The sequence below is a fragment of the Lupinus angustifolius genome, chromosome LG05 (assembly GCF_001865875.1).
Source record: "Lupinus angustifolius cultivar Tanjil chromosome LG05, LupAngTanjil_v1.0, whole genome shotgun sequence".
NCBI lineage: Eukaryota > Viridiplantae > Streptophyta > Magnoliopsida > Fabales > Fabaceae > Lupinus > Lupinus angustifolius.
Genome location: NC_032013.1, coordinates 21,979,947 through 22,001,256, shown reverse-complemented (window position 1 = coordinate 22,001,256; position 21,310 = coordinate 21,979,947). Strand labels below are relative to the sequence as shown.

General features: G+C 35.4%; 3 protein-coding genes across 3 annotated transcripts in view; all 3 read left to right on the top strand.

Annotated features, from left to right (window-relative positions):
• LOC109347077 overlaps positions 1 to 1,105 on the top strand; it is a 2,513-nt gene extending 1,408 nt beyond the window's left edge. The window contains exon 2 of the mRNA XM_019586807.1: positions 55 to 1,105. Within this exon, the coding sequence (XP_019442352.1) occupies positions 55 to 1,105 (1,051 nt within the window). The remainder of the gene's footprint in view (positions 1 to 54) is intronic.
• LOC109348119 (chromatin remodeling protein EBS-like) lies at positions 6,320 to 10,672 on the top strand. Its single transcript, XM_019588350.1, has 5 exons — positions 6,320 to 6,613; positions 6,894 to 7,236; positions 7,527 to 7,595; positions 8,302 to 8,440; positions 10,271 to 10,672. The coding sequence occupies exons 1-5, from the start codon at positions 6,541 to 6,543 to the stop codon at positions 10,301 to 10,303; spliced, it is 657 nt and encodes a 218-aa protein (XP_019443895.1). The 5' UTR covers positions 6,320 to 6,540; the 3' UTR covers positions 10,304 to 10,672.
• On the top strand, positions 13,361 to 19,895 carry LOC109348118. The gene is made up of 9 exons (XM_019588349.1): positions 13,361 to 13,805; positions 15,618 to 15,824; positions 16,072 to 16,256; positions 16,540 to 16,685; positions 16,908 to 17,172; positions 17,582 to 17,727; positions 18,144 to 18,402; positions 18,749 to 19,045; positions 19,587 to 19,895. The coding sequence occupies exons 1-9, from the start codon at positions 13,406 to 13,408 to the stop codon at positions 19,833 to 19,835; spliced, it is 2,154 nt and encodes a 717-aa protein (XP_019443894.1). The 5' UTR covers positions 13,361 to 13,405; the 3' UTR covers positions 19,836 to 19,895.

The following is a 21,310-nucleotide window of genomic DNA, read 5'->3' as shown; positions in this document are numbered from 1 at the left end:
ATGGGCCCTTTCATCCGATACATCCTCCATGGCACCGTACCTCCCGACATGAAGGAAAAACAACGGTTCCTCAGGTGTTCCTGTTGGTACAACCTGCTCCGGGGAACATTATATCGGCGAGGATTCACCGCCCCCTTACTCAAATGCATTGGTCCAGAGCGGGCGGATTATGTCCTCAGAGAAGTTCACGAGGGAAGTTGTGGACATCATTTGGGCGCCGCCTCACTCCTTAAGAAGGTGCTACGTGTTGGGTACTACTAGCCCACAATGGAAAAGGACGCGACCAACCTCACTCGCAAAATGCACCCGTTGCCAACTTTTCGCTGATCTCCATAAAGCCTCGCCAGAAGAACTAACCACAACGCAAGCACCTTGGCCTTTCTGTAGGTGGGGTATGGACATCCTGGGGCCTTTCCCTCAAGCAACAGGGCAACTGAAGTTTTTGATTGTCGCCATAGATTATTTTACTAAATGGATAGAGGCGGAAGCGTTGGCTACCATCACCTCAACAAACATCCAGAAATTCACCTGGCGAAGCATAATCACTCGTTTCGGCATCCCGTCCGCCATACTAACAGATAACGACACCCAATTTTCCGACCGAAGATTCCAAGAATTGTTATCAGGCCTCCATATCAAGCAGCACTTCACTTCAGTAGAGCACCCACAGACTAACGGACAGGCCGAAGCAGCAAACAAGGTCATCCTAAAAGGGCTGAAGAAAAGGCTAGACGAGTCAAAAGCAAATTGGTCATATCAGCTCCATCACGTGCTGTGGGCATATCGAACCACTCCCCACTCGACGACCGGCGAGTCACCGTTAAATTTAACATACGGCGCAGAGGCCATGATCCCGGTCGAGATAGGCGAACCTACTTGGCGAACAATTCAGTTCAATGAGGGCGATAATCAGTCCCTCCTCAGAAACAACCTCGATGAAGTGGAAGAGATCCGGGAAAGAGCCCGTCTCAGAGAAGAAAGCATCAAAAAGAAAACTGCGACGAAATTCAACTCTTCAGTCGTTCCCCGCCAATTTCCCGAAGGAACTCTGGTACTAAGGAGAGCAGACGTAGGACGAGTGAAAGGCAAGTTGGGACCCAATTAGGAGGGGCCTTACCGCGTCATCAGCAAGATCGGCAAAGGAGCTTACAAGCTTCAAGACTTGGCAGGAAAAAACATCCCCAGAACTTGGAACGCTGCCAACCTCCGGATATTTTATGTCTAACCGACAACCCCATGCGCGGTTGGTCGTTTCTTTTGTAATCTTCTCCACTTATATATATATATATATGGTTGAGACGTTGTGCTCTGCAACTGTCTTGATGAATCATTTCCTGCAATCTCTATGATTTCTACTTACACCCAAGGGGCCGGTCTTTGCCCCCTTGCTTGGTACCAACTATGATTTTTTACCTACACCCAAGGGGCCGGTCTTTGCCCCCTTGCTTTGTACCAACTATGATTTTTTACCTACACCCAAAGGGTCGGTCTTCGTCCCCTTTGCCTGGTGCCAACTATGATTTTTTACCTACACCCAAAAGGCCGGTCTTCGCCCCCTTTGCCTGGTGCCAACTATGATTTTTTGCCTACACCCAAAGGGCCGGTCTTCGCCCCCTTTGCCTGGTGCCAACTATGATTTTTTACCTACATCTAAGGGGCCGGTCTTCACCCCCCTTGCCTGATGCCAACTAGGGTTTTCCCTCCCGCCCATGGGGCCAGCCCTCGAGCACTTAAATGGTTTTTCTGTAGTTTCCAAGAGACCATTTTGCATTAACATTCGCCTGGCTGAAGGCGGGCAAATTCAGAACTAAATCTATCACGTTCAAATCATCTAGAAACACATCCCCCAATTGTTATACAACATTACACAAGAGTTTATTAAAGAATATAAGAGCAAAGATTCTTCATTAAGATGAAAATGAGTTACAAGGCGATCAAGAAGAAAAAGAAAAATTACAAGAAACTTAAACACAAAGTTACAAAGGCCCCCCACCCTGGCCAGGAAAAGACATCAGCACCGGCTCACCATCATCACCCCCCACTAGCAGGCGCCCGTCTTCAACATAGGCCCCAGCTGCATCCAAGACCAATCTTTGTCTGGATACGCCAGGGCTAGTTGGGATTGAGCACTCTCCCAAGCATCCGCCGCGGCCTCACCCACAGCATGCTCCAACTGCTCTTTCTCATCCTCCAGTCTCCGCACCCGAGCCTTCCGAGACGATTTCTCTTCACTTAATGCCTGCACCTGCCCAAAAAGTGCAGCACTTTCTCGCTCGGCGGCCTCAGCACGGGTTTTCCAGGCTACAGACTCCCTTTCTCGCCGGCGAAGCGCTTCCTCTTTAGCACGAACAGCCCCTTCTGATTCCATCACTTGGGCGGTCAGTTTTACCTTGTCGCTTTCCAAAAACCCCACGCGAGCGGATAGATCCGTCGCCTGGGCCTTGGCGACCTCACCCAGTCTGGTCAACTCCGTCTTCTCAGCAGCATGGGTATCAGCCATTTTCTGCTTTTCCGCCTCATGCGCAACCCGGAGTTTCGACGTCGTCGCGTCCGCCAACCGCGCCTCCAAAACCCTGTCCACCTCCAAGTATTTCTGGATAGAAGCAATGATAACAGCGCTTCCTTTCACGTTCTGCAGAAGGACGAATAAAGGTAACTTGTCGAAAGTCTCCTTGGCATTGGCATTGAGGAGCGCCTGCTCAATAACCCGAGGGACGCTAACAGGAGAAATGCGGTCCTGACTCCCCCTAGCCCCCTTTCTTCTGGTCGACTCAGAGGAACGACCAACGTCCTCTCCAACTGGCTGCCCAGAAGGAGGAGGCACTGAGGTCCCAGCTTCGTCCCCAGTTGACACATGCGGAGGAATTCCAGCATTTTCGGAAGGAAGATCTGCTTCAGTTGGCACAACAGGAGGCGTTTCAGGAGCCTTGTGGACCAGCTCTGGTTCCACCAAATTCTGAGGCGGCCCCTCACTCTCTGAAGAAGGCGGCGTATCTGCCTGGCGGGAAGACCCCTCAGTAGGACAAGGAAGGGGAGATGACGTCCTTTGACGCTTGGAAGAAGCAACATCCTTTTTAACCAAGGCGACGGACCTTTTCAAAAGAAGACTCTTCCTCAGCTTCTCACTCATCTTGGCTTTTAGCTCGACTGCACAAAGAAGAAGAAAAACATTAATAACAGGATAAGCAAATACAGACAAGCAAAGTAGTAAAAGATGAACCCAGTCCACCCACCGACAAGGTCCACTAAAGCACCACCCCCATCACGGATCGCCGAGCAAGGAAGAATTCCCCCTTGTCAATCCAGTAGGATATGAGTTCAGCAGCTTTCGCCTCCTCCAGCGATAAGTCCCCAGTCTCCACCAAAAAGCCCTTAGAAGGGCGTTGATGGATGTCCCCCTTCCAAGAAAAAGGGAACTATGGCCCGCCCGACTTGCTGAGACACCAATCATTCCACGCCCGCCTGACGTTGACCTTAAAATACCCGCCCTTCCATTTTTTCTCGTTTGAAGAAAACGGCGTCAGCAACCCCCGTTTTAGCCGAGAGATCAGGCTCGTCCAACCATGGTGACCTTCCTTTTCCTCATCAGAATTGGTACGATGTCCGACCCGGAATATCCAGAAGAATAGCTTCAAAGTACAAGGAAAGCCCGCCGCCCGGCACATGATCTCAAACGCCCTAATAAACCCCCACGAATTTGGGGTCAGTTGGCTCGGTGCAAGCTGCAGGTGCACCAGAATCTGAATATCCCACTCCTCCAGTGGAAGACGAAGCCCCAAGCGTCGGACGTACGCCTCGTACATGAAGAAGGTGTACTTATCTTTCCTCTCATCGGCAAAGTCGTAACAGACCCTCTCCACTGACTTAGGAGCAACGACCTCGAAACCATGAAACGACTCTTTGGCCACAGGCAGGCTGAGGGAGCTCCCATAAGGGAACGTACTAGGCGTCCCAAGCACTTCTCTGTCCACCCACCAGTAGCGGGAATCCGCCCCGGTCAACTCCGCTGGAACAGACAGTTGCGGAGCCTTTGATTTATAAGTCCTCATCGTCATGAACCTGCCATCGCAAGAGTCATCAGATTCAGACTCAGACTCAGAATCGGAACTGCTGCTCAAACTAAGCCCATACTTGGCACGCAGTGAGGCCAGATAGTCATCGGCACCCCTTCAATGAAACCCTGCACCTCCGCCTCTGGGGGGAGGGACAACACTCAAAGGTTCAAGAACCTCCACCAATGCGTAAGACGAAGGTAACAATTTTTGGAAACACGGTGGAGGTCTAGGAAGGATCTCCACGTCAGAATCGGACTCATTATCACAAATAAAAACCATGAAGAATAGAAGGTTACCTGGGTTTTTTGAAGAAGTTGGAAGAATCCAAAAGAAGATCACACGAGAAGCAAGAAATCGCAGAATGAATTCAAGGGTTTTTGAAAATGCGTAAAAGTGGAAACATCACAAAAACCTCTATTTATGGAAGAACCTGAACCATGGGCCAAATCACCAGGCCCATCCATACCCTCATCAGAACCGTAGAAAAACACTCAAGTGCAATCCAATGGAAACCCGAAAAATAAGGGAAATTCGGCAAAATCCAAAGGTCGTGCCACGTGCTAGCAGTTAAGTGACCAGCGGTCAATCCCAAGATATAATAAAGTTCGGCGGATGTTAAAGGTCACAGAAGATAATGATGAAACGTCCATTCCGGCCAATACATTGCCCAAGGCCATTAACACCTACCACGTGGCACAAGGAACTAAGGAAATACGTCATAAGTCACAAAGAGACGCCAAGCTACTCAAGATAAATCCATACGCCCAATAGGACAATCACCAGTTCAGAAGCATCCGTAACAGGCCTCGCCCGACGCCCTGAAGGCCTCGCCCGACGCCCTGACCAACTCAATCGACAACCTTTCAACCTCAGGGCGCCGAACCTCATGCGGACAGTCCGCCCTAGAGAAGGTACCGTCCTCCCACAAGCTCGCCCAACGAAGTCACCAACTGGGTCGCCAAAGCAGATCCCTCACCCAAATCAAACGAAGCTCATATCAAGTCTCCCAGCATACTCGCCCAGCATCCTGGCAGACTGGGGGCAACTGTTCCTACCCGACGAACCGAAGAGTCCCAAGCTTGGTCGCCGAGGTGGGCCCCACTTGTTGGGACCACCAGAGTTGACCCAAGGGACAGCATGCTTTCCGTACTCCACCAACCTACCTGCCAGCACAACAGACAGGTCACAGAACAGACACCAAACCAACCACAGGCTAGAAGACAAGAATGGCACAGTGTACGGTCCTAGCAGACCGCCTGACACGGGAAAAGCAACTCCCGACAACACCTTTGGTCGGCCACGCGTCGCACCACCAGCCAAGAGCTCAATGTCAAATCTCCCTTCTATAAATAGGGATCTCCACCAACAGGAAGTATCTTAATCTCTTCACTCTCTAATATTACTCATTCTATTGCTATTCTCTCACTAGTTCATACACTGACTTGATCGTCGGAGAACATTTTCAGGTACCTCCACCGGCAGGTCCAACTCTCCTACTTCCTCCTGCTGCTTTGACGACTACCTTCTACCCCTTCATCAACATCTGATCAACCATAGTCCGTATCTTTGTGTTCTAATAAAGAACAAAGTCTATAACGCTCAACACATTTTTTGAATAGTGGTGGCATTGTGGAAGAAGATGATAAACTAAAGATATTACATCTATTGAGTCATGGATAAAAGTTTTGAGAAGGTGAGAGGAGAAGAAAAGCTTTTTGTCTATAAAAAATTGAAGATTAAGAAGAGGAGATAATAATAAATAATGATCGTAGAATAATATATCAAACTCTCTGCCACATTTGTGGACATTAATTCCAAATACTATATTTACTCATTAAAAATATAATATCTTATTGCTACAAAAATGTTAATTTAGTTGTGTAAGATTTCGTTAGATTCATTAGATGATAAAAAAGTCAATGACTTTATTACTGAGAACAACACTTGTTTGGAAGAGCAGTCACACATCAGAAAGATGTCAATTCCTTACCAAAATTATGAAGGGAAACACTTGGAAATACCAAAACAATTTATATATTCATTTGTATTACTTTTTTTGAATAATCAATACTAATTAAACATAAATATTAAATAATGTAATGACAATATATAAAACTCATTCTTCATTATAAATATATTATTTTCAATCTTATTAATTCCAATTTCCAACAAACAAAATAACTCAAACTTTAATGGTAATAACTATTACTACAATCTCTAATAGTAATAAAATAAAAACTATTTTTGTACCATAAAAATCACTGTAACTCACAGCAAAAAAAGAAGCGACTTGCGTCCTTCACACACTTCCCTTCTCTCTCAAAGATAGTGAAACCTTAGGGTTCCTCTCTTCTTTATCTTCCCCAAAACTATAACTTTTAGGGCTCTCAAAAATTCAACCATTTCAACCATTATTGTGAAGTATCAACCACTTGCATTTCCAGCTCCATATCACAAAAAACAAAGCTGTGAAACCCTCCATTTAATGGCGAAAACGAGACCAGGAAAAAGAGACATAGACTCATACACAATCAAAGGCACAAACAAGATCGTAAGAGGTAATAATCGAAACCCTTTTCACCTTGCATAAACCCAGTTGCGTTAACCACTTCAAAATCATTCCTTTTTAGGAGAAAACAAAAGGGCATTGTTTGAAACCATGTGGGTATTGCGTGGATTTCTGAAAGTAGCTAATAACTTTTTCATATTATATCTACCCAGTTGCGTTAACCACTTCAAAATCGTTCCTTTTGTGCTAGAATCCGAAGTTAATGATTTGAAAACATGTGAGTGTTGAGTGAATTGCTTAAAAGGTGAGTTTTTTTTGTTTTGTTGCAGCTGGAGATTGTGTTTTGATGCGTCCTTCGGATACGAGCAAGCCGCCATATGTGGCGCGGGTTGAGAAGATTGAGCAGGATGGTAGGAGCAATGTGAAGGTTCGTGTGAGATGGTATTATAGGCCTGAAGAGTCTATTGGAGGAAGAAGACAATTCCATGGAGCAAAGGAGCTTTTTTTGTCTGACCATTATGATGTTCAGAGTGCTCACACCATTGAAGGGAAGTGTATTGTGCACTCCTTCAAGAACTATACTAAGCTTGAAAATGTAGGTGCTGAGGATTATTATTGTAGGTTTGAGTACAAGGCTGCTACTGGGGCTTTCACGCCTGACCGTGTTGCTGTGTGAGTTTTTTGGTTGATTGGTTTTTGTTTTTCGGATAAGATTCATCTAAACTCAAGTAAGCAAATGTGTAAAGTGAGCAATTAAGGAATTGTTATCCACCCTTTGATTATTGTTGGTTATGATTTTAATGCATTTTAGATTAAATCGATGATGGACACTCAGTTGCTCACTTTACCCAAAAGATCTCTTCAGAGAAGCCTTACCTTGTTTTTCCTTGACGCAGACATGTGTTTTCGGTATTGGAAATGGTGTAGTTTTTATGTTGTTGATCTAATTTCATGTTTTGTAGGTATTGCAAATGTGAGATGCCTTATAACCCGGATGACCTCATGGTGCAGTGTGAGGGGTGCAAGGATTGGTAAAATGAGTGTATTTTTGCTTTACAGTGTTTACTGTTATTACATCTGAGTCTGTTTTTTAGTCATTTTTTCAGATGTGTAATTTGAGCATATTAGATGTGTGTTTTTCTTGGATGAAGAAGTTGCAGATGTTCCAGCACTTGTGGAGCCGAACAAAAAGATTTTGACCCTAACGCAAACGAAGCTCTAGAAAGATGTTTTCTTTAAGTCCAATAGTTTTAATACCCCCATTAAGTTCCTCTTTCCTGGATTTACAACCTATATGACTTTATGGTTCAGTTACTGTTGACTTTCTGATTGTTAAATCAATAAAAGACGATAAAAATCAATGCAGGGATACAGAAAACATGAATGACAAGTGGGCTAGTCATGCTAAAAGAAATTAAAACTTCATTGACAAATGAAACATTGATTGAGTTGAAACTGCTGATTTGTCTTATATCAGCCTTTAGTTTTGCCTCAGAATCTTGTCTCTGGATCGTGTTGTTTCTTGTCTCCTTATATAAGTTGAATGATGCAGGGGCTAATTTCTTGTGTGGTTTCATCAACTCTGACCGTAGTTGGCATCACAAATTCATTCATCACAAAAAAATTGTTACATTTATGGAGTATCCAAGAAGTCATGCTAGTACTCTTTTGTATATGTTTATTAGCTTATAGATTCTATAAAAGAAACAAATTTCAATCTTTGTAGGTTTCTTGTAGGTACCATCCTGCTTGTGTGGGCATGACTATTGAAGAAGCAAAGAAATTGGACCATTTTGTATGTTCCGAATGTTCATCCGACGATGACTTGAAGAAACCCCAGGTTACATTTCCAGTATCACCAGCATCTGATGGCAAGGTGAGTTTTCCTGCACCCAGTCCCGAATAATCTTACATGTATTTTTTTGCTTCTTTTGTAGAAATTAAAAGTTCTATTTGACTTAAGAGTCATGTTGTCGTGCTGTTTCTAGTCTTGACATGAAAAATACCAGGCACATGTACTATTTTATATTACAAAATTAGAATGTGTTAACATTTGTGTTTTTGAGTCTCAGTTCCAAACTTAGCTTAGTCAATTCTCTTTTCTCCTGAATGGTTTTCTACATTTAATTTGAAAGAATTTGGCATTTTTGAAACTTTAATCTGTTCCAAAATGTTAAAGAATTAAGCTTGTCAGATGGTTAAAAGTAAATTGCAGATATTATGACTCAGGTACCTTTATGTGATAGTTCTAGCGTTTTTTGTGTCATCTTGTCTGACAGCCTTACCGTACATTTGCTTGTGATTTGTATTTGATTTTATTCCGGCTGAAATCATTTTTTGAGGTATAGAGATATGAATTTTGTTTATTATTATGGACTTTGACCTTTATATTTCTTATGTTTATCATACTTGTTCGCTTTATTCGAGTGGTTATTTCACTAAAGTTAATCTGTGTCTGTATTATTTTTATACATCCATTCCTATTGTGGGAGCTCTTAATCTCCAGAACAACAATTCCCTTATGGTCAACCCCTTTCCAATCCTCTAATTCTGATATCGGTTGCCTCGACTATATCCTTCAAAGAAATGTTAGTTGCTCGCAATTTTAAATACTAAATTTGTTCCCCTATGCCACTTGAAATATGGATTTGCCTAAAGCGTGACCAACTCTTTTCATAACTTCATTAATTATACTGATGGAACATTCTGCTTATGATATGTTGGAGGGTAGGGATATGGTTCACTAATTACCAATGATGTGTTTGAATTTGGATTTTTCGTAAAATAAAACCACGTGGAGGCCTTTAAAAAACTCTGCAGATAAAAACCAATCTAGATTGTATTAGAATATGATTTGAAATATTGTATACTTCAAGGTATCATATTGTAGTTGTCATCCTCATATTAGTTTTTTGTAGAGATTCAGTGATGGGATGTTATGCAACTGGTATGTCTGAATGTTTTTGTCTATCTACTCGATGACATTACTTATTAGTGAGGGCCTTTGTGTGAATTTTAGAACTGCTTTTGTAAGAGATGATTATGACGGAATCGGAGAATTTTAGGCATTGTTTGGTTTTTTTTATGTATGCTTTAAATTGATTATTTTCACTCAATTATAAAAATATCATTATTTTCAATTTGTTTTTTAAAAAAATATTGTGAAGGAAATAATATTAGCTTTACAATTTCCTTCATGGAGTTTGATAGATGACACATAGTGAAAATAAGACAACATTTTTGTAATTATTACAGGAGCAGCATAAATCCAGCGATACAATGGATTAACAGCTGGATTGGTTATTTAACTAACTGATCTAACTAGAGTTGGTTAGTTTTAACCACAGTAAATTACTTTTGTATATGGTTGTTAGTCCTAACTATTAAAGGAAAGGTTAGCTAGAAACTAACACTTGTATAATCATTTTTCGGTTTTCATCAATACTAGCAGTTATTCAATTGTCTGTATTTTGAGTTCACTTCACCAGTTTCAGTCTTGATTCACTTTCATCATCATTCTTCTGGTTCTGGTCCATTATCTTCACTGTAATCATGAATACAACAACAACCAACGTTAGTCCTACTAAGAAAAACAAAACAGAAAACAAGCCAAAGCGTTCTTATGTGGTTACATCGGGTTGCAGACTGACTCTTTCACTGATAATATACTATTACAAATTTTATGAACAAAGCCCTGAATTTGCAGGTGGAGCCAAAACGGCGGAAGAGAGGACCGTGATGTAGAATTAACATCGCCTTCAGAATCGCGATCACACTGAATTTGGTTGCCTATGTGGTGTAGCTGTTGTGTGTGCTTTGTACAACTTCAACCAGAGGCTATAAACATTTCATGTATTTGATTCAGGCTATGTATGTATTGGTGTTAGATGTATGAATATTGATCTGTTTTCCTTATGTCCAGAAAGAGCAACTCCATTATAATTAAGTGTTAATGCTTGAGATAACATCAAACCTTAAACACTGGAGTAAAAAGAATTTACAACTTTTCTAAAACTTGTGTTAATGTTTGCTCATTCCTCATCAATTGTTATTGTATCCAATTATTATGGATAGAAAAGCACTGTATGGAAATATGTTTATGTGCTAATTCAGTGAAAACTAAAAGGTGTGGGTTGTGAATGTTGATCAAAGTTCTGTTATTCAGTTATTTATGCATAAATACCAAAACATGTCTTCTATTATTTGATTATGTCTCATGTTGTTTCTCAATTTATATTGTAATTTGTCACATTTCTTCATGTAGATGTAAAGTGATATGATTTTTCAGACAAAACATTTTTTTTCCTGATATGTAATGGTAGAAGGTTGGAGTATATATCATCCACTGTTGGTTTGTATTTCCTTTGTTTGAGAATTAATGATAATTAATATATGAATGATGGATAATTTGTTGATAGTGTAAAAAATATTTACCAAGGCTTAGTGTATAATGTTTAATCCTAAAAAATAAACTCTAGTTTCAAAGCAAAACCTTTTTTGTATATTTTATTTGTTTAGATTAGGCTCTTTAGAAGAGGCTATAATGCATTTTAAAATAAATAAAGGTTAAATATACAACTATTTGCTTACTTAGATAAGTTTTTACAATTTTATGCTACTATGGTTGTGAGGGCTGTGGAGATTTAATCAATTGGTGGCTACTTATTGATAAATATGATTTATGATAAAACATTATAAGATTATTTGTCCTATGTAACTGATCTTGCTTAGTGATTTGGTTATAGTTATGAATTGTGATTGTGGCTTATCAGTTTGTATTTCCTCAACGGTTCTACTTTATTTAATAGCTTTTAATAACAAAATATTTCTTGATACAAGAAGATAAATTATATTCCTGAATATTAATTAAAATCATGATATGAGTCATATTTGATTCTTTTTATAAAATTATTTTAAAAAACTAAAGAAATAAGACACATGTCATGATATTAGTGACTTAATGAAATAACTTATTTTTTAATAATGAGGATATACTTTAGTTTCATATAAATATTTTCCCCCATCACTTACTTTTTTTTTTTACCTCTTATACTTTATGTTTTAAAAATAAAGAAATACCTCAAATGATGTTCCAATGTGTTTGTACAAACACTTCAAACCTGCGGTGAGCATGCATGCATGCATGCACGATGACAACATATATTGACGTGAAAAGAATAATCTACATAATGAATACAAGGAAGCAAACAAAAAACCTGTCTCAGAACTCTTTTTTTGTGGCAAGGTGGAAAAGAAGAGATATTTACTTATAGCACAAGAATTATTATGCACTTGGTTTCCAACTATCAATAATACATTTGCTTCAGAGAATTGATCAATTCAATCACTTAGTCTTATTATAATGGAAGTAGATACGTGTGATCAATTTCCACACATTGAGGGTCAAGGGGTGACTAAGATTTAAAAAGAAATATTGGGTAAGTCTTACCATTGAAGAGAAGGAAAGCTTAAATGAAACCTACCCATGATTTCAAAGGTTATAGGGAGGTTTCATTTAACTTTATTGCAACAATTTAGTTATTTTATGAGTAATGGTAAATCATTCTACAAATCTTTCTACTCACATGAAAGTGATATATTTCACTTATAAATTAATTATTAATAAATAAAATATCATATTTTAACATATATCACTTTATTATGGGTAAGGTAATTTAGTATTACGATATATCATTTTCCTTTTATAATAAAATATTTGAGTACCGAGTTAATGGGCCAACGTCATCATTACATAATAGTGTTTCATTGTAATATCTGGTTATAGCATAACATTGTTTGCACGTCAAGTTATATATTACAACATGAACTCCAATTAGAGTGAGGGTAAGGGATTTTTCAAAAAAAAATCTTCAGGGGTATATGAATAGCGTATGTGTTTCATTTTTATGGACAAACTTTATCCTTACACAGAATAAAGTTTGAATTCTTAACATATTTTATAAAAAATGTGGTTTCATGCCAAGTTTGTTGGGGCCATGTTGATGTCACCAAATTATATTATATATAAGTTACAAATTGAAACCGAACAAATTAAATTCACAATTGATTAATATATTCATTTCAACATATTTTGTAACTTAATATTGTCATATTGGTCTGTGCCATCCTAACTCGATACATTGTAAACAAATCCAATTTTGAAGACCCAATAATGATGAAATTAACCAAAAGATGGTGATTCATAAAGTGCAATCCATTTCCTGAAATTAATTTTAGCACTCACATTTTAAGTCCATGATATATAGTTATTTTTTTTTGTTGAGAAATTAAATAACACATCCAATCTGCAGGAATTACTATACCAAAAATTTGGACATGGAAGACTATTATTTGCAGTATCAATAATTGACTTTTCCATTAGACTAGTATGCAAGTAAACCATCACTAATTTCAATTACTTGTGATAGTAATCATATATTCTTATATAAAATTCTTCTACAAATCATATTATATTACAATAAAGTGATATATATATATATATATTATTTGTAAGTCAATTATTAATAAATAAATTATCACTTCAGATACATGTTACATGTTTTATTATAATGAATGAATGATTTTCAGGATAATATATCATTTTTATTAATTGTAGATACTAATTGGTACTTATTTACAATTTTATTATTATCTAGAAGTTGAATTCAGTTGCATGTTGCCAACAAAATAAAATTATATAAATAAAATGACCATGGAACCAATGGAATCCCAAATGTTAAATCGTTGAATTGACCATCCTTAAAACCTTATATATAGTGATGAAATTAATACCTTTGAATCCTCTAACCTATTTTTCCTTTGCTTAATTAGTTCATCAGAAATGAGACACAATTCCAAAACACCATACTTTATATTTCTTCTTTTAATACTAATAACAGTTAAGATTCAATGTCGATATTTGCCAGACCATGCTTCTGAATTCGTTTCAGATGGAGTTCATGATGTTCAATCCAACAAAACTTCTTCTAATTACTTAGTTTTGAAAGGAATTGATGAACCCTTTGAAGAGCACTGCAAGCAAATGTATGGTTTTTTGCCATGCACAGATAACATTTTTGGTCATCTCTTTCTTATTTTGGTGTATGAATATTTGTTGTTTCATGGAGAATCATATTTGGTTAGTGGAGGTGAGCAAATATTCAAGATTCTTGGCCCTGGTATCTTTGGTGCTAGTGCTTTTCATATCATTGGTGCCCTTCCTGAGTCCTTAATTCTTCTTGGTATGCTATATCTACTTGTTATTTAATTATGAGTATAATATCTATGTATTATGAGACATAAAGATTTATATATAGTCATTGTATCATTCATTATTTATTTATATTACTTTGATTGAAGAGTTAATAATAATTAAATATGAATGGTAATGATGTTATGACAATGTTAAAAACTTTTACACTATTAGTGTATATATCATTTTCTCTTTAATTAATTATACTTGAATGTTATATAGTTGATAGAGGAAAAAATGTACATACTTGTAGTGTAAGATATTGTTATTTTATCATCCACCATATATATTTAATTATTATTAACCCCTCAAAAAAATATTTGTAATGAATGATATATAGATTGTATATAACTATTTACAATGATAGTACATATATATTTCAGTCTACTTGATATAATGTATTTTTATTTTTCACTTGCTTATTTTATATTTTTCCTTACATATATTTCCTAAACACATCAAAAGAATTTAGGACACATTGGTCCAATTTTGTAGATCTACTTGCAACAATATCATGGCTTGTTGAAATGATAGAAGATGTATTAAATGTTTTTTTTATAGTAACTTAGAATAGATATTAGACTCATAGGTGTATATATATGTTAATGGCAAGTTCGTGTGTACACATATATCTAAGATAGAAAAATGAACTTATCAACCATATAAGAATTTTATATATCGTCATACTTCTTCACAAAAAATAATACAAATGAATAATAGATAATGTATTGAGTATGTATAAAATTTTACATTGATAATGCATAAAAATTAAGAGTTTAAAATTTACGTATCGTTAGTGTTAAATTTTTTACAATATTAATACATCATCTACCATTATTTATATTATCTTTGTTTGATAATCAATATTGATTAAGATATAAATGATGAATAATTTACTTACAATAAAAAAAACACTTATACTTTCAGTATACATAATAAATATAAAAATTAACCTCTAGTTTTAAAATTATGGCTTGTTGTGACTAGTGAACCACTAATGTTATTGGTTCTCGTTTTTCCTACTTTATCTAATTATTTATTAAGGTTGATGACTACGTGAAGGGTTGTCCATGACTTTGTCCCAATAGTTGGTGTTACCTTATGATCAAAGTAAATATATGTTAAATTCAAGAACGTTCTTGTGAGTTGTGACTTGTGAGTTACATATTTTATGATTTAATGTATGTAACGAACAATATATGATTTTTATACACAACCATTATATATTTTATTATTTATGATTAATCATTATTGATTCTTCAAAAAAGTAATACATATGAATAATGATTGATGTATTAAGTTATATAAATCTTTATATCTAACAATGTATAAATATTACACTAAATATAAGTTATTAGCCATGAATTTAAACTTCATTAATGATATAAAGTGGTGTAATGATGATAAGTAGTGTAGTTGTGATGAACATTTTTCTAAATATAAACATTCACATTTAACTATCTTTAACAATTTGACATTATTAAATAAATTTCATGAGATTGAACTAATCTTCTTTGATATTTCCCACATGAATTAGTATTACTAGAAACAATCAATTCAACCTTAATCAAAATTACAAACCTATTTGACATGTATATAATGTATACCATTGAAATACATAGCTAGCTTTCTTTGTAGAATATATAAGCTTTTAATTTTGTTCTAAGGCAACATGCTTTATATATGATTAAATTATGTTTAATATTCATTTCAGCTTCTTATATTCTCCATATCAATAATCTTGGGTATGAGTGAACTTGGTTTTCTGATACATTTTCCCTTATCATTTTGTATTTACTAGTTTCTGGACTTCTAAGCAATGGAGAAGTGGCACAAGAATATGCTTTCACAGGAGTTGGATTATTAGCTGGTTCATCTATTATGCTTCTGACACTAGTTTGGGGAAGTTGTGTTATTGCAGGAAAGCAAGATTTTGAGCATGAATCAAGGTCTAGAATCTATCAAGGTTCTAGTTCAACACAAAAAAGTATCAAAGCATTATTGAATGGTCTGCTTCATTTCACTTTAATTTGTTTGAGTCTTATTCTATTTCAATGATTCAAATTGCAAACTATATCACGTGATGTAGCTATAATATCACAGTTTAACAATCATAATGATATAACCGCATTGGATTGCAAAATATAAAATTAATAAGAAACACATGTTTTTGTCCCTCATTATATAGGTGAGTATCCTTGTACTCTTTATAATTCACTTTGTTGCCTCTAAAAAATGTTACTTTTGATGATTAGGTTGTGGAATTACTACGGATTTAGAGAGCAGTTACACTGCTAGAATCATGGTCTTATCCATCATCCCACTAGTAATCATGCAAATCCCAAACTTATTCCAATTCTCTTCTGAGGAAAGATCTGTGACTTTAGTAGTTGCTATCATCATTACTACCATTCTTCTGTTACTATACTTCATTTACCAGGTTTGTCAACTATCATTCTCTATTATATTATTATCAAAACAAACTATTGGAATCACCTTTTCTAAGTGTTATACATTGTTTAGTTGAATTGTTACTTGTAATCCTAATAAATTGTGTAAGCTAGGGAAAATAAAAAATATTACATTTTGCATTGTCACATAAATTTTACATTTTTTATTTAAAAAATGTCTATAACCCAATTTCATTATCAGTGTCCTATAGCCCTATAAAGAACTATGTAATCCTTACAAGTAACAATTCCACTTGGCTATTTAACTTGCAGTTGTTTGAACCTTGGGTACAGAAAAGAAGACTAGAATATGTGAGACATGATCACTTAATACTAAGAATAATAAATGATGTTCAACAGAACACCCTACAAAGGATTCTCACTAAGCATGGTACTCCAAATCTAAGTGCTATAAGAAGGTCAGATTTCATCACACATATCTCAAAATGTAAATGATAAGTACATTATAATTCTATCATAGTCTCTTCTAGAAACTATGTATGATCCGGGACCATGTGGTCCAAACCATTAACAATATGTCATGTGTCGATAATTGCTAGGTGTCGTATTACTATTCATTGGGATCATATTTTCCTGGATCATATAATAATTTCTCACCTTCAAGTGCATTTTCTTTGCAGGCTATATAAGGAAATAGATCAAGATGGGAGCAGTGGTATATCAGCTTCTGAAATAAAAGATCTGTTGCTTAAAAACAAAGTAAATGAAACAAATATTGATGAGCAGAAAGAAGTAGAAGAGGTGTTACAAATATTTGATAGGAATAATGACCAAAAAATAACTAAGGAAGAATTTGTGAGTGGCTTTGCAAAATGGCTTGATCAAACAAAGCATGCTTTAGCCAAACAGTATTTTTCAAGGAAATCACTCAAGGAGGTATATCAGGTACATAATATACATTATACAGTGTCTTGAATTCCATACATCATACATAGAAATTAACTTGTTTTTTCAGTCTAGTTTTTGAGTGAATTCAATTTTATATAGTTTTTAACTTTTTGTATGTTCTATATGTGAAACATACTTTAAAATTCTTGTATTTGTTACATTGTTTGTCACTTTGTCCCTTTATTTTCACAAATCTTCACAATATTTAGTGAAATTCTGAAGCAAGGTGTAAATGGGTTTGTAAAGGAAAATTTAATGTGAAATTTGGTTTGTTTTATATTTCCATTTACATTTATATGTTTTCCTCATGGTAATAAAATATGTTACATTGTTTGTCTTAGTTTCTTATTTTTAAGCATTTGTGAAGGAAATGATGAAAAACACCAAACAATTGAAATATTGACAGGTTTTTGGACCATGGATTGAGAACAAAAGAAAAGAACATGAAGGGAAGAAACAACTTATAACTGAAATCTTAAGACATGTTCAAAGTGATATGGTTGAAAGCCTTTTTACAGCAGATGGCAAACCTGATGAACAAGCCCTCAAAGGGTAACTATCTTAATTTGTTTCTCTTGCCAACTTGACATTTTAGTCAGATTTGAAATTCATGCCAAAACCATTTACTAGTTGAATATGAAAAAATGAAATACAAGTCCAAGGTTTTAAATTTTCGGCTGCGATTATGGATACATTATTGCATGTATCAAAGTTGCAGACAATTGCGGAATGTGATTTCAGAGACTACCAAAACCTTAATATTGCAGTTGCGGTTGTGGTTATGGTCCCATAATTAAACCTCGACAACAACTATTGCCAGCCATTTTATCATGTCGAAAGCTTCTAACTACATGAATATCCTAAAATGAGTCAACTATATAGTTCACTAGTCTAATTAAGAGAACAACAAATTCATAAAATCCCTCTACACTTTTGTTACTTACCATAGCCACTGTGACCAATAACAGGTTGTTTGAGAAAATTGATCGAAATCGAGATAGCTGCATTTCTCAATCTGAGTTGAAGGAACTAATCATGAACATCAAGTTTGTGAAAGTATCAATGGAGGTGGAGGATGCAGTTTCTTTAGTCATTGAAGAACTTGACTTTAACAGAGACCAGATAATTAATGAGGAGGAATTTGTTGATGGCTTTCAGAAATGGCTTGGCTCAACTTCAAGTCCTGCTCCTGTGTCAAATTCTGAGTCTCTAGAAGATATATATCAAGTAAGTCTATGCACAATTCCCTTTGTCCAAACACAACCATCAACTTTAAGGGTAACACTCTTAGATATATAAAACCAATTATGTAAATCGACTAAAAAATTTCATAGAATTACTTCTTAACATGATATCAAAGTCAGTATGACTAAATAGTCTAGAGTTATGTCATTCTCCTAATACTAAACATCGAATTTAAGCGTGAATTATATTTTCGGGAAGTTTTAGTAGTATATAGCTTTTCTCATTGTGGAATCCTCCAAACTTTTGATTATTCTGCTTCATCTTTTATGAGTACAAAAATAGTAAGTAATGTTAACTTATAACACTTACACTCTTTCTTGTGCATAAGGCATGGGAAGAGGCTAACATGGTGGTGGAAGAGAAGCAAATCAAAGCAGTAGTTGATAAATCAATATGGGCATGGTTGAAGGCTATAATGTATGTGGTTCTAGGAATTGCTATGCTATCCATTCTAGCTGAGCCTCTGATAGAAAGTGTCAAGAATTTCTCAAACAATGCAGGATTTCATCCATTCTTCATCTCTTTTATTCTAATCCCCCTTGCCATAAATGCTCGAGAAGCAACTTCAGCAATCAAAGAAGTGAGCCATAAGAAGCCAAGAACTACTTCTCTTGCCATTTCCGAGGTTAGTTAATTATCTTTCATCAATGAGTAATACTATAACAGAGTCGTGACATAATGGTAAGGTTGCTGCTTAGTGATTATCGACCCTCTCTAGACCTTATTAGATGGGAACCTCATGTACCGCGCCACCCTTTTTAATGATTAACGCCTATGAACACCAATACTGATACGAGTATCAGATACAATATTTATCTGATATATATTTTCTTCAATGAGTTATGTTATAAGAGGGTGAGTCTCAGTACAACAATAAAGTTGTTGTTTACTGACCATCGATCCTCCCAGATCCACTAAATAGGAGCCTCATATACAATCTGCCCTTTTTTAATGATTAATGTTATATAGGCAGAAATTTAACATATTCTATATGAAAACGTACAAAAAGTTTGATTTTTTACATTTACGTAAGATTTCACACTTCCATATGAAACCATAAGAAAGGTTATTTACAATAATTCATAAGGAAAATTGGGGTAATTTTGAATCCTACCCAAATAAACCACTTTGTCAAGACTTACGAAAATAGATTTGGGCCATTGCAGATTTATGGAGGGGTGTTCATGAATAACATTCTTGGGTTCTTTGCAATCTCAATTCTGATCTATGTAAGAAAAGTGACATGGGAATTCTCAGCTGAATTATTGGTAGTTGCAATTGTTTGTGCAACAGTAGGCCTTATTGCAGGATTTCAGTCCATTTTTCCTCTATGGTCTTTCTTTTGTGCATACCTTTTGTACCCCTTGTCTATGGTTCTAGTTTTTGTACTTGATAGTGTTCTCAATTATACTTAACACCATTTAGAGCTATGTTGAGACTGCTCAAAGCAATAAGAGATTACTCATGTTTTGTTTGTCAATTAGTTTTTAAAAAGAGAAAAGTATGAAAGTGATATTTTGTTTATTTATATGATAAATGATTGGTCTACAATATATATATATATATATATATATATATATATATCACTTTATTGTGTGAGAGGAGTATTCCAATTATGTATTATTACTTCCATTTTAAAGCTAATTAATGGAAGAGCACTTGACTCTATCTTTTGTATAACCAAGGATACCACTGTAATCATTTTTAAATTTGTCGTCACTTCCAACAAATATTACTTTTATAAATCAAATATTTGTCAATCAGATTTCTCTATAGGACTGTAGCAATTCTTCCTTTTGAAGCTATGTAACGTGGCTCAAATTTTTAGAAGTCCACTTCAACCCTTTCTCACTTCTTTATCTATTTTCTCCTCCTATTGTAAGGTTTCTACGATAAGAGATACAGATGTTGATATAAGGAAGATTATTGTAATATATTCAAAACTAAATTGACCCATTTATTGATATAATATGTTTAAATAAACATTTACCATATAAAAAAGTTCATTTATGCTTAAACTTGATATGTTTTTTTATCATTTTCTATTCCCAGAACTAGAAAATAACAAACCATAACAAACATCTTACTAAAATTTCACTTACTGAAAATAAAAACTATTTCCATGAAATCAAAATAAAGTATTTTCACAAATCAAATACACTTAGTGGTAAATAATGTAACAAAATAAGATTATGTATGGAAAAGATTTTTATATTGTTACTACATTATTTATATTTGATAATCGTTCATATTAATATAAATAAATGGTAGAATATATATTAACTATATATATGAATTTTTACACTAAATATATATATATTAAATTCATAATAATAATAGTATATAGTCAAAATAATTTGTAAAATAGTATGAAAATAAAGTCATTTAAAGTCGGCATCCATAACGATAGATGTCAATTGCCAAATTGCCAATCCATTCAAGTGTCGGCAAATCAGCTCCACTCGTTCCAAACCTCACTCTTGACCTTTTTTTTTGCTTTTTGTAATTTGTGGAAAATGAGTTTTTTTATACTATCAAGAAGTTAAGATTATTATATTTTTTTATAAGGAATTAATCTCTTTCAGTTCGTAAAAAATAGTTTTGTTAAACAATATCACACCCTAATCAAAGTTTATATTGTAAAAAATTAAACAAAAAATAATTTATGTGGCAATAACGTGTATTATCTATAATTATAATTTATATTTTTTTTATTATTGATTCTTAAATATTTATATTAATAATATAGATGTTAAATATACCATTTTTATTAAAGAATTCATTTCGATGGGTATTGATATGATGAGCAATGCAATTGCAACTTTCAAATAAATTACATTCTAGGGTAATTTGGGATAAATTGAAATAGCTCTTTGAATTTTAAAATGTT

Coding starts and splice junctions, on each gene's coding strand:
- LOC109348118 (XM_019588349.1), top strand. CDS start 13,406: ATGAGACACAATTCCAAAACACCATACTTTATATTTCTTCTTTTAATA. Junction 15,825..16,071: donor TATCAAAGCATTATTGAATG/GTCTGCTTCATT, acceptor TTTGATGATTAG/GTTGTGGAATTACTACGGAT. Junction 17,728..18,143: donor GATGAACAAGCCCTCAAAGG/GTAACTATCTTA, acceptor GACCAATAACAG/GTTGTTTGAGAAAATTGATC.
- LOC109348119 (XM_019588350.1), top strand. CDS start 6,541: ATGGCGAAAACGAGACCAGGAAAAAGAGACATAGACTCATACACAATC. Junction 6,614..6,893: donor CACAAACAAGATCGTAAGAG/GTAATAATCGAA, acceptor GTTTTGTTGCAG/CTGGAGATTGTGTTTTGATG. Junction 7,237..7,526: donor ACGCCTGACCGTGTTGCTGT/GTGAGTTTTTTG, acceptor CATGTTTTGTAG/GTATTGCAAATGTGAGATGC.